The sequence below is a fragment of the Pelobates fuscus genome, chromosome 13 (genome assembly GCF_036172605.1).
Source record: "Pelobates fuscus isolate aPelFus1 chromosome 13, aPelFus1.pri, whole genome shotgun sequence".
In the NCBI taxonomy this organism is placed as follows: domain Eukaryota; kingdom Metazoa; phylum Chordata; class Amphibia; order Anura; family Pelobatidae; genus Pelobates; species Pelobates fuscus.
Genome location: NC_086329.1, coordinates 53,081,742 through 53,094,025, shown reverse-complemented (window position 1 = coordinate 53,094,025; position 12,284 = coordinate 53,081,742). Strand labels below are relative to the sequence as shown.

Below are 12,284 nucleotides of genomic sequence, written 5' to 3'. Positions count from 1 at the left end.
TCATGCTCGCATTTTGAGCCTTTGCATCATTTATCCCCCAGTTTGTCATTAATAGTCACTCCTCTCAAAATGTCTTGCAGAGATCTGTGGAAATCAAGGTATCCCGCACTGTCAAACCTGTTTTGCATTAAACGCACTTTGTGTCTTTTCACAAGATATTTCTGACATCATGGTGTAGTTTTATTAATTTTAATGTGTGTGTGTATATGTATAAGATGTAAGAGCCATTTTGCTAAATACGTAAAATAAAAGGAAGATCATCCTTGTGTGCTGAATTCAAAAATACTTTTGCCAATCTTATACGTAACAGTTCCTCTTTTAGTGCTACTCTCAAAAAATATATGATTTGATCATCTTTTAAAGCTCACAACTCTCCAACCTATCAACTAATTACTAACAAAATAGTTATTTTTTTTTTTATTTTTTTTACATTCGGACAAATTATCTGTAAAGTTGAAGACCCAGAAAGCATATGCCAAATTAGAACGGCTAACGCAGCACCTGCAAAATGCCAGGGGCAATCTTAATGATCCCAACCAATCGTTTACTAAAGCATGGTGGGGGGAAAAAAAAGAGAAAAATTTACAGTCCGTGAAAAGTGTACAAGGAAACCATTTTGTTTAGAAAAAGCAAGGTTGGCTTCCTAATTAATTCCAGACGTGTATAAATGATGGCTGCTCCTTTGTCCACCTTATATTGTTAACTTTGCGCTGTCTGTGGGTTCCAGTCTTAGAATATGAAGACGCAGATTAATGGCAGCTGCTGGCCACCACAAATTAAGTTGACAGTGATGTATGAGAACATAATAGCACGATGATCCCAGCGTAACGTTTTCTGGGCGCCTCCTGCTTTATTTGGCCCTCGTTAGGAGCTGTTGCGAAGCTAAATTATGAAATTTGTGCTGACTGCTTTTTGATGTTCCCTCTCTCGCTCACTTTCTCTTCTGTTTCCTTTCCAAAACCTCAGACCCATCCAAATGCCAGCAAGCTGCCGTTGAAGGATGCCTTTACTTTTGATGACTACAGGTTGGTCTTTTTTTTTATGGTAGCTTGGAAAAGCATGTGACGCTCTAGAGAAATTGGACACCACCATGGTGGTTATTAGCCTGTGTTTAATATCTCCAACTAGTGATGACTAGTCGACCTCTATAAGAGAGAGTGAAGGGCTACATTTTTCCAAGATCTTTAGCTGGCTGAGCACCTTGAGAAATGTATTCCCCAACCACTAGAGTGCCAAAGGTTAGCTATGGCCAATGCATTTTTGTACTTTAGAACATGTCTGATTTTATTTTGATCAAATATGAATAAAGGTTGCCTTGAAGCGTTAAGGAGTGTGATGTTTATAACTAGGAATTCGCAAACCTCTTTTGACCAAATGTATAAAAATTGGCTGGTGGCAAGTTTTTAGTTCTAAAGAATGTTTTCCATATAAACCATGTAACAATTTAGCGGACTGGCATTTAACCAGTTACGACCATGTTCGTTTTCGTTCTGGTCACTTTTTCTTTATTCATATTTTGCCTCCTGGTTGCAGATGGGCAGTTTCTTCAGTCATGACGAGACAGAATCAGATTCCAACTGAGGATGGAACTCATGTAACCCTTGCTTTAATCCCACTCTGGGATATGTGCAATCACACCAATGGTTTGGTAAGTGTATTGTTTTTATAACTCGGAGGGTATGCTGTTTGTGTGTGTGTGTGTGTGCGTGTGCGTGTGCGTGCATGTGTACTCTCTGTTCTGTACACACCTCCATTCCTCACTGCTAACTATTCTACCCAGAGGGAGGTCCAGTAATCCACTGTCCTATTTAAGATTAATTCAAATGCATTTTATAAATAACATCCCATGTTTGTATTGTACTAGCCCCATCTCTAGCTAATGTAAAGGTAAGATGACATCATCTCACAATATTCATGGCTAAATCTCATAATGATGTGGGTGCAGTCTCATTCACAGAAATCTGAGAAGAGCCTTGGGCTGGGTTCATATAATATAATTGCCCCTAAAGCCTAGTTTAGATCAGAATATAATGTAATCCATATATTTGCTGGCTAATTTGTTACCACTATGCAGAGGTTATGTTTTGTAATTTGTCTGAAGGCGAGACGGTCATCCACATGTTTACTGATAGCTGTTCCAATTTTACAATCAGTATGTAGGGATCAGCGGTATTGCCATGTAAATAGTACCCCTCAGGTAGTCTGTACCCATAGGGTTAACTTTCAAAGATCTCGGCTGAAGACTGACTATGCATTGTGGGAGCTGTGGTCCACATTCCTGCTGATGGATAGAACTGGAAGACTGCAAATTTTCGCAACCTTTATATTTAAGTCAAAGTCGGGAAAGTCTAAAAGCCCACACTGACCACTGCTTACCCTGTTTTGAGTCTTAAAAGGTATTTTAACCCTGCGGCATTCAGAGGGTTAACGCGCAGGGAGCGGTCTTTCAGTTGCAAAGGAACGCTTGCTACAGAGTGACTTCTTTGTGTTAATTACAAGTCGCAAGGCTGGCCTTCACATACACCACATGCCGTCCCCAGGGCCTCCGTTTGAAGAAGTGAAAAAAAATCTATTTTTATCCTCTTAATCTTTTCAATATAAAGTATAATATGTATATATTTAGCTACTCACAGCCAGCAGGGAAGAGAATGAAGCCGCCCACCTGATCACACCACATGGTCACCTGATGGGCTTTTAAATTGGCATTTCACACCATTCAGTGTGTACCGGCCCGCTCTGCATAAAGGAGCTTGAAAAGCAGAGATATGTGGACATTTGTTATTTATGTATATATATGTATTTACATATCTGCCATGTACATGCTATAATTATGAACTTGCATTATGCAGCTCTGTTACCCGAGGGAGCATAATGAAAACACCATCAATATATATGTATATTCATAGATCTCCAACATATTGCTGAACACTGGAAAATTCTATAACTCTTATTTAGACTTAAACTTTCCAATTGCATTTAGCAGTTTTGTGCATGAGCCCCTAGGTGAGCGGGACCCCTCTCAGAGCAGCTTACATTCTATGCAAGGGATAAGTTAGGGTCAACGGAAGTCCACGAATAGTAGGCGGGCCATGATGACCCACCTCACAAGAGCTTGCATTCTAATATCATTTAGAATATCATTTTTGACAGTTTTTTGTTTGTTTGTTTATCTTGGGAGGGTGTGTTAAAATATATTGCATTGCCTTTTAATTCTTAAATTTGGACAGTGGAATATTTTTTTTATATAAAATCCAATCGGCACTTTGACACAAATAGCATCTGCTTATTTACGTGTCTGTCAAACATGTCCGGGTTGAACAAACAAGAATCCGTACCTGGAATGTTTTTTATTTAACTCTTAGCAGATGTGCAATGTGGCAAATGTGTAATATGTATGTACAATATGTTAAAATAATCGCGTGCCTTTCATGTGGCTACCTGCTGTCCTCCCTTTGTTTACTTTCTAAAGGTGTTAATATAGAGCCATTTATGGTCAGACTGTTTAGATCCGACTCTGTTTAATGGCCAACAATAAAAGCTCCATTTAAAATATATATTATATATATGTTATTGTTTTGCGTGGAAACTTTGCATCTATAAAAAATAAATACATTTTTAACAAAATAAAATGTAATACTGTTATCTAAAACCTTTTTAAAGGGACACAGCTTGTAGTGTTTATGAATCAAAGAGTCTCTGGGTTCCATCACTGTCTGTTACAAGGATGCTGAGCAGCAAAAAAGGAATAACTGGGATCTGTGGCTAATTCCAAATATTTTGGACGTTTAAATTTTCTCATTGGACGCCATTGGCTGAGGAGGTGGACTTTGGGTATAGTGAAGTCTACCAGAAATAGTCTAGTTGTCAAACCACTTAAATGGAGACACTGCAGTCATCACTTCCCAGCACCCAAACCGATACACTGAGTTGTCCACCAACCTATCACCTTAATGTGCAAATATAAACTTTTTTTTTGGCAAGCAAAAGCAAAACACCACTAATGTTAAGATTAACTACTTGGCAAAACACGTTTCTGATTATTTTCTTGTTTACAGCATAACCCGTTCGTTCCCCCGTGTATTTTATATTATTGTTTTGTATTATTTTTTTTTTTGGTCACCTTTCGACACCTCTGTTCTGTCCAGCATTGTACTATTCACTTTTCAGATAAACGTGTTGTGCATCCAACGACAACAGGAAAGCAGGTGTTGAATAGGATACAGTTTAGCTGCTCAGAGTTTGAGATCCTTGTTATCCCCGATAGGTTTTATAAAATATTCATTCCTAAACCTGTCGCGTCAGGTGGAGCAGAGCCGTTCGTTGAATGATTTTCATTAATGTTTCATGCCATCTAAAGAGACAAACTTGCTTCAGGTAAAATACTTTCTAATGAGTTGAAATCTTTATTCATTATCTTTTTCCCCACTCTCTTCTCGGTTAGATAACTACTGGTTACAATTTAGAAGATGACCGATGTGAGTGTGTAGCATTGCAGGACTTTAAGGCTGAGGAGCAGGTAAGCGAAAGTCTTTGAGCAGCGTTTGCAAGTCCAAACACATACTGAGAATGTATTGCTCAAGGGCACATGGTATTTCTGTATGGGATATGTATAATTAATTATTTTCTAATAGAACTTACAGGACAATTGTACACAGCATAAAAAAAAAAAAATCGGTAACAAACGCAGACTCTGCACCAAATACTCTTTGAGTTTATGAAAGGCATGCAAAAATGCTCACCATTTATTATATTCATTTTCTTCCACCCACACAAGTTAGGATCCACCTGTGCTGCTTAAAACCGACTAAATCTGCCATTGCCTCATAAAGCGGACCCTTCATATATAGGTTAACATAAACGTAGTTTCCAGTTGCGTTGCATAGATAGAACTGTGTCGATTAAAAAAAATAACAATAAAGTTTGTCATTTGCGATGCGTCAGTGTGCTGAGCTTCTCTGGGCTAGAAAGTTAAATATGGCCATAGTGAGGATGAATTCGAGTGGTTGCTCACACAGCCACCTGCGTTGTAATGATGGACATCATACATTGTGCAATGCCATTAGCATCTCTATCTCACATTTCTATTGAGGTGATCTTCTGATAACTATGTTCTGCACATACTACCAAAGCAGACTGACCTCAATATGTTTTGCTAATTACCATTTTCCTTTAAATTCTCATCCATTCTCTACAATTGGAGGGGACAGGGTATTTAATGCAACCTTCCTGTGTTTCCCATGATTCCTCTGGGACCATCTAAAATAAACTCCTTCTCATTGATCCTTTCCTCCCAAAATTCACAAAACACAGGAACAGGCAGAATTATGGGTAAAGTAGGTACATTTGAGGAGAGTGTATTTTGTTTTGAGAACATAAATGGTTTAAGCATTCAGTACCGATTACCTGTTTCAGTCAGCAGAGGTATGGTGACTTTCTGAGCACCTCTTAGTAGCGAAAAATAGAAGAACGGTCCAGGCACTCCAGGACACAAAAAGGCAACTGTATTGAGTGGCCGTGTGTTCAATAAATTTGTCTTTTCGTATCCTGGAGTGCCTGGACCGTTCTTCTATTTTTCTCTACTAAGTATTTGGGCCTTGGCCCTGGCACTGGGACTGGCCTTTATAAAAAAAACTATCTATTGGAGGCTATTGGTAATAAACTTACAAAGCCAAAATAATTCAAACGCAGACTTTTGACCATATCTGCAGTAATCCACTGTATTATATGCACAACAGTTATTTCAGTTGACTTGGCTTGCTACACTAATTCCCTTATTGGGAATCTTTAATGCATACTTAGGACATATGTTGCTGGGTCTTAGTGTTCCTCGATTTGTGTTCCTGGGGAGTTCTATTTATTCATTTCTATTGCAGACTTTTTTTATTTTTTTTTCTCCCAACAGACCTGCGGGATTTATGATAGAGCAACTTCATTATTTTTAATATTGTGCGATTAGTTTTTATTATATTTCAATATCATGCTCCTTTGTCCAAATAATTAAGGATATTCTATATGGTAAAGACACACATTTGAAAATGTTGGCTCCGTAAGGCACCATAATGTATTTTAAAATAATGCAATAGATGTGATTGACTGTCTGTTTTAATTTTATTATGTTTACATACAAATCGGGTCAATGGTATAGGCATTGCAGCACTAATTATATACAGTCCCTCCTTTTCAAGGGACAAAAGTAATTGGGAAAATGACCTAAGAAGTTGTTTTATGGCCAGGTGTGGCCATTAACAGTGAAGAGGTTGATTCCAAATAATTGTCAAAGAGCTGTTAATGTAAGTAAAGCAGCACATCATTTGGCTTAAAAAACAATAAAATTAACCCAGAGCTGGGCCACTTGTGTTTATTGATGATCTGACTGCCGACAGAAGCAGCTGCATGGGTTCTGCAGTGTGCAGGGCTATACTGCCTGCTCAGATGCAACCAAATGCTGCAAAAATGATAGGACGTGCTTTACGGTGCAGATGGGCAGTGGGCCAAAATATGCTGTGAAAGCAACCGAAGAAGTGGAAACATTTTTCAATGGCTGAGTCAGTCACCTGACCTCAACCCAACTGAACATGCCTTTCACTTGCTGAAGACAAAACTGAAGGCAGACAGACCTGTTAACACACAGCAGCTCAAGACAACTATAGTACTATAGTAAAGCCTGTTAAGGCATTATTAGGGAGAAACCCAGCATTCGGTGATGTCTATGGGTTCCAGATGTCAGGAAGCTATTCACTGCAAAGGATTTTTAACCAACTATTAATAATGATCATTTTATTTATGATCGTTTTGTCCAATTACTTTTCAAACTCCCTGAAAATGGAAGAACTATATATATATCTTTTGCTTTATCTCAAATCCATTGGGTTGGCATATAGCAGGGCTGTCCAACCCGTGGCTCCCCAGATGTTGATGAACTACAACTCCCATGATTCCCTGGCTATCTGTTTCATTGAAAGGATCATGCCTCCCCCCCAGCAACATCTGTCGGGGGAGGTTGGACAGGCCTGGCATAGAGAACCAAAATATTCAACATTGTGCCATTGTCTGTTTACTTATGAAAGTAACTGTATGCCCATTTTGCAGTGTAATGAAATTTAAGAATGCTTGTTTGTTGTTGGGCATTGAATAGATTTCTTTAGTCCCCCATGTGCTACGTGTTTACAGCTGATGTGTTTTTCATCCACGACATGACCTTCATTCCCCCTGACAGGCTCCCAGGGCAAACCATCTACGGAATAAAAAGCCAGACCGGTAATACTTAGAGCAGCTCAATCATTTTTATAGGGTGGGAGGCTGCTGCTTGTTATTCTGCTATCATTATTAGATAAACATTCTGCAGCGACTTTTATTTTCTTTCCAAAGGACACAAAAAAAGGCCTTTCTTTGGTGGAAGACTTTAGCCCCTTTTGATACTGTTGTTTATTGAATGTCAGTTTTGGAACGCATCTCTGATCCCTCTTCCCCTCCACAGATTTACATCTTTTACGGCACCCGGTCAAATGCTGAATTTGTGATCCACAATGGCTTCTTCTTCGAAAACAATTCACACGACCGAGTGAAAATAAAGCTGGGCGTCAGTAAAAGCGACCGGTTGTATGCAATGAAGGCTGAAGTCCTAGCCAGAGCCGGCATACCAACGTAAGTGGCATGTACACAGCCATTTTTGTAATTTGGCCAAGAGTCAGATATTTTTTTTTTTTATGGACATTTAACATGTGAATTAATAATCTATGTGAAGAGACCAGCTTTCTTAAAGTAAAAGTGTCACTTGTAAGGTAGGTAACACCCAGGGTGATGTGTTAACCTGCACGGTGGCATATTCACTGGAAGAGGGGGCAACAAGAACACATGCCTGAAGCTCTTCCTCTTCAGGGCCAACATCTTTCATTTTTACTTCATCTCTAGGAGATGAGGCTGACAGAAGCTGTGTTATTGGTATACTATGAATTCATGGGCAATGAGACTTTTTTAACCCCTTAAGGACCAAACTTCTGGAATAAAAGGGAATCATGACATGTCACACATGTCATGTGTCCTTAAGGGGTTAAACTTTCCTGCTGTATGAAACTAACGTAGTAGATTGGGGTTAAATCTTTAGTTTATGGGAGAGGTTAATTTTTAATAGGACAGCTGCCTGGTGGCATGCCCCTTTTTACCAGTCCGGTATCGGGGAAAACATGAGAAAAAAACAACGAGCCCAGCAATGAACTGTGCATCCACAAAGACAGTCGACCTGACTATATGTAAACAGCTTACAGCTTACAGCTAGCAGCTATGGTACAGTGCTGTCAGTTCAGAGTATTTCCAGACATCGTATGTGATAATTGAGGCGGTATATGGCATAAGAGACTCTTCCTGCTTGGGGAACAGTCAGCCTACAGCTGCAACAGTGCATTGAAGGAGGTAATTTCCTCCTGTAGTTTCCCTTAAACATGCAGTGCTGCACCCCAAAATGTACCTTGCTTTCCATGGAAAGACAGTGATTGGCAGAGAAACTGTAGACACTTTGAAGTTGCAGTAGATATGCCTGGAGGAGCATGGGGGTTGTTTTTAAGCATGTGACTTGCACACATACCAACAGTTTAACTCCTTAAGGACCAAACTTCTGGAATAAAAGGGAATCATGACATGTCACACATGCCATGTGTCCTTAAGGGGTTAAAGGGATCTGGAAGAGGTGAATTGCATAACAATTTGTATATGTATTGTCTGTGATTAAACGGACACTACGCGCACCAGTCATACTCTGTGTACCAACATAACTTAACTTAAAGGGACACTATAGTCACCAGCTTAATGTAGTTGCTCTGATGAGTATAATCATTGCCTTCAATCATTTTAATGCAAACACTGCCTTTTCATAGAAAAGGCAGTGTTTACATTGCCCCCTAGGGCATGGCTTGACAAATTTGCTTTGAATCTAGGAACCAGCTAATAAACAAGTTAGGAGCCAGATTTTAAAATACAATTCTTAAAGAGACGGTATAGTCACCAGGACCACTACAGCTTAATGTAGTGGTTCTGGTGTCTATAGTCTGTCCCTGCAAGCGTTTCATTGTAAACACTGATTTTTCAGAGAAACTGCGGTGTTTACATTGCTTCCTAGTGACCCCTCCTGTGTCAGTGTTGCACAGTTGGCAGCACCTACATTCAGCGTCTCTGGCTGCAGCGTTTTGCAGCCAATCGTATGGCCAAACTATGAATTGGCACACACACTCCGCCATAGAGGCAGGGCCAGTCGAGGGGAGACCAACACGGTGTGGGAAAAAAAAAGATGAGTTAAAAACACAATTCCCTTGCGAACGGAAGGGGGGGTCTGGTCACCTAACACACACATCTTGACAGATCGACACACACATACCATGACAGACACTCACACTGACAAACTCATGCTCACACACATACCATAACAGACAGACACACCCACATACCATGACAGACACACACACACACTCACACACCAAGACAATCAGAAACACACACACACTCTCACTGTGCCAGACCCCACAAACTCATTACTTGATGTAATGCCTTTAGGGGTCCAGTGGGCGAACCGCCTGGGTCATTATCGAGACGGGCGGCAAGCTGGGGGATTATGCTTGGTGGTCGTGGAGGCGGCATGCTGACTGCGTGAATAGAAGGTGGGCGTGCGGGAAGCAGAGCAGAGACATCACAGCTCCTTCGCCGCCCGCCTTCTATTTGCGTAGCCAGCATGCCGCCTCCACGACCACCAAGCATGCCGCCCGCCTCCATAATCCACCAGCCGCCGCCGAAGGTAAGGTGCTCGTATAAACCAGGCGACCTGGCGGCTGGGATTTTTCGAGCTCTTCCCTGGGGACACCCCCAAGTGGCCACTCCTCAGATGGCCACCTGAGGTGCTTTCTGGGGCAGTGCTGCACAGTAGGCAGCACTGCCATTCAGCGTCTCCACGCTCTGCATGAGGACGCTCCATTTTCTTCAGAGATGCGTTGATTCAATGCATCTCTATGAGGGGGTGCTGATTGGCTAAAAAGGTGTTTTAAGCAAAATCGGCAATTCTGATGTCACCAAGGAGGCGGATTGGGGCGGGCCCAGCGTAGCCCTAGAAATAAGGTGAGTTTTCACCTTTTTTAAGGGGGTGCAAGCCACCTAAACTAGGTATTAAACACTATAGGGTCAGGAATACTTGTTTGTGTTCCTGACCCTGTAGTGTTCCATTAAGTGCATTTCCCAAATGTTTGTCTTATATTCGTGATGTTTTTCTTTACATTCAAATCTTATTCGTTTTGCTAAAAGAGAACATTTTTTTAGCATAACAATACACAATACAAAAAACTTTTTTTTTGTATTCAGAGTAAGTACCGAGCCAATAAGAGATCCGTCTGAGTGTTCTGTAGTGATTATGGTGCCAGAAGTGAACTGGTCCACCACCCCCTGCTCCCTACCTCCTCTCAGCTGCCAAGACAGCCAGAATCTTCAATTTAGGTTCTTCCATTAGTTCTACTAAGCTGATTGCTCTTGGCCAATGTCCTACTGAATCACTGTCTTAGCTCAGACAGAGAGCTTCCGTCCATGCATTGCTGACTGCAGGTAATACGGCAAACCATTCTAAGCACGCTGTAGTGGAATGGTGCTTGGCATGTTCCTTTAAATTAAACGGCAGTCAGAACATTGTCGATAACACTGGCTGATGATGGGAGCTATAATTGCACATCTACCTGTCCATAACCCATGCTTTATATCCATGTAAAACTCTTCCTTTTCTATTTCTGCCCTAGTCATCCATCACACTCGGGAATGTACACAGAACACGCAGCGACATTCGGTACTCCGATATTGCAGTACAGCAACAGAGTGTGAGGGACAGCACAATACAATCTAGGCTCTGATGTTCTCATTCACATATTTTCATTTACTGAGAAATCTATGACACTTCTAGACTTTGGGATTGTTATAAAAATGTTACAGATTTTTATAATTTAACAAATGTTCTGCATTAAAAAAAAATAATATAACTATATAATTGATTTTCTCACCCCTCCTGGGTGATATATTTATTCCTCATTCTCGGGTCCTGAGGTAGTCTGAGGGTTCTGCGCAGTATCTTACCTGTTCCTAGAACTGCACTCTTCTGGACCGAGAACTGTTGTGAATCATTCTTTAGGTGTTGGCTCATTTGAATGTGAATACTCTCTCTTCACATCTTTTCCTGTACCTAAAATATGTCACAACGCTGCAGAATAGGTTGATGCTTTATAAATGCCTGCCCGTTCCATCATCCTATTTTGTTGTCTGTTTTCAGCTCCAGTGTATTTGCTCTTCACATCACAGAACCTCCAATTTCTGCCCAAATGCTGGCTTTCCTTCGGGTTTTCTGCATGAGTGAGGGTAAGGACTATAACAAAAAAAAAACTGGACTTTGCCCACTTTAGTCAGAAGCATTATTTACAATAAAATTTGTTCCAAGGCCTGAAACCTGAGTGCATTTTTGAGAAGCCGTGTATTTGCAGATATTGCTATGCTTGCACACTAGCTCTTACTTGCCCATTTATTTGCTTGAATGAGCTATGCTTCCGATCAGAGGATTTAGAGATGGCTTCCTTCGTAGAGCAAGAGTAAACCAGGATATGCACAAAATAGGAATTTACTTATTGTATGCATTGCAACAGAATACACACAAATGGTATATTACATGTAATCTTTAAATAACAAAAAGTCAGTGGAAACTGTTGTATCAAGTTTGCTAAATGGTTTTCTTAAACGGTTATTTTTAGTGGTAGATTTTGCTTGGTATATAGAAGTTAGAAGAACCACTCGTCACATTTATAGAATGTGTTCTACAGGTACTTCTATACTGTACGGATCCTGCCAAAATACACTCCTATGGACCCAGAGATTCAAATCAGGAGTTTGCAGATATAATCTGCATTATTCTGCACAAATGGAAATATCTGCGGTAACTGTAAGTTGTTTTCTTGGTATTTGAAGTCTGTCTTCTAATGATTTTCACTTGGGTCTTTTTACAGATGAACTGAAAGACCATCTGATAGGAGAACGCGCCATTGATAAAATCTTTACCCTTGGGAATTCCGAGTTTCCAGTGAGCTGGGACAATGAGATTAAACTATGGACATTCCTCGAAGCCAGAGCTTTGCTTCTATTAAAGACCTATAAAACCACCATAGAGGTGAGTCTTCTTCTACCCCAAGCCTTCATTTCATACTTGATAAAAATCTGTTGTGCTGCTGTTTTGTCTTCTTTATAATAAAGATTACACTCTCTCAATCTGTATCTTACTC

The 12,284-nt window shown here is 40.4% G+C and overlaps 1 protein-coding gene across 2 annotated transcripts in view; it reads left to right on the top strand.

Moving 5' to 3' along the window:
- SETD3 (SET domain containing 3, actin N3(tau)-histidine methyltransferase) overlaps positions 1 to 12,284 on the top strand; it is a 54,610-nt gene that overhangs the window by 38,980 nt on the left and 3,346 nt on the right. For both annotated transcript variants that reach the window (XM_063439412.1, XM_063439411.1), the window contains 6 exons: positions 967 to 1,025; positions 1,534 to 1,648; positions 4,442 to 4,516; positions 7,478 to 7,644; positions 11,288 to 11,373; positions 12,012 to 12,172. In XM_063439412.1, the coding sequence (XP_063295482.1) occupies positions 967 to 1,025; positions 1,534 to 1,648; positions 4,442 to 4,516; positions 7,478 to 7,644; positions 11,288 to 11,373; positions 12,012 to 12,172 (663 nt within the window). The remainder of the gene's footprint in view (positions 1 to 966; positions 1,026 to 1,533; positions 1,649 to 4,441; positions 4,517 to 7,477; positions 7,645 to 11,287; positions 11,374 to 12,011; positions 12,173 to 12,284) is intronic.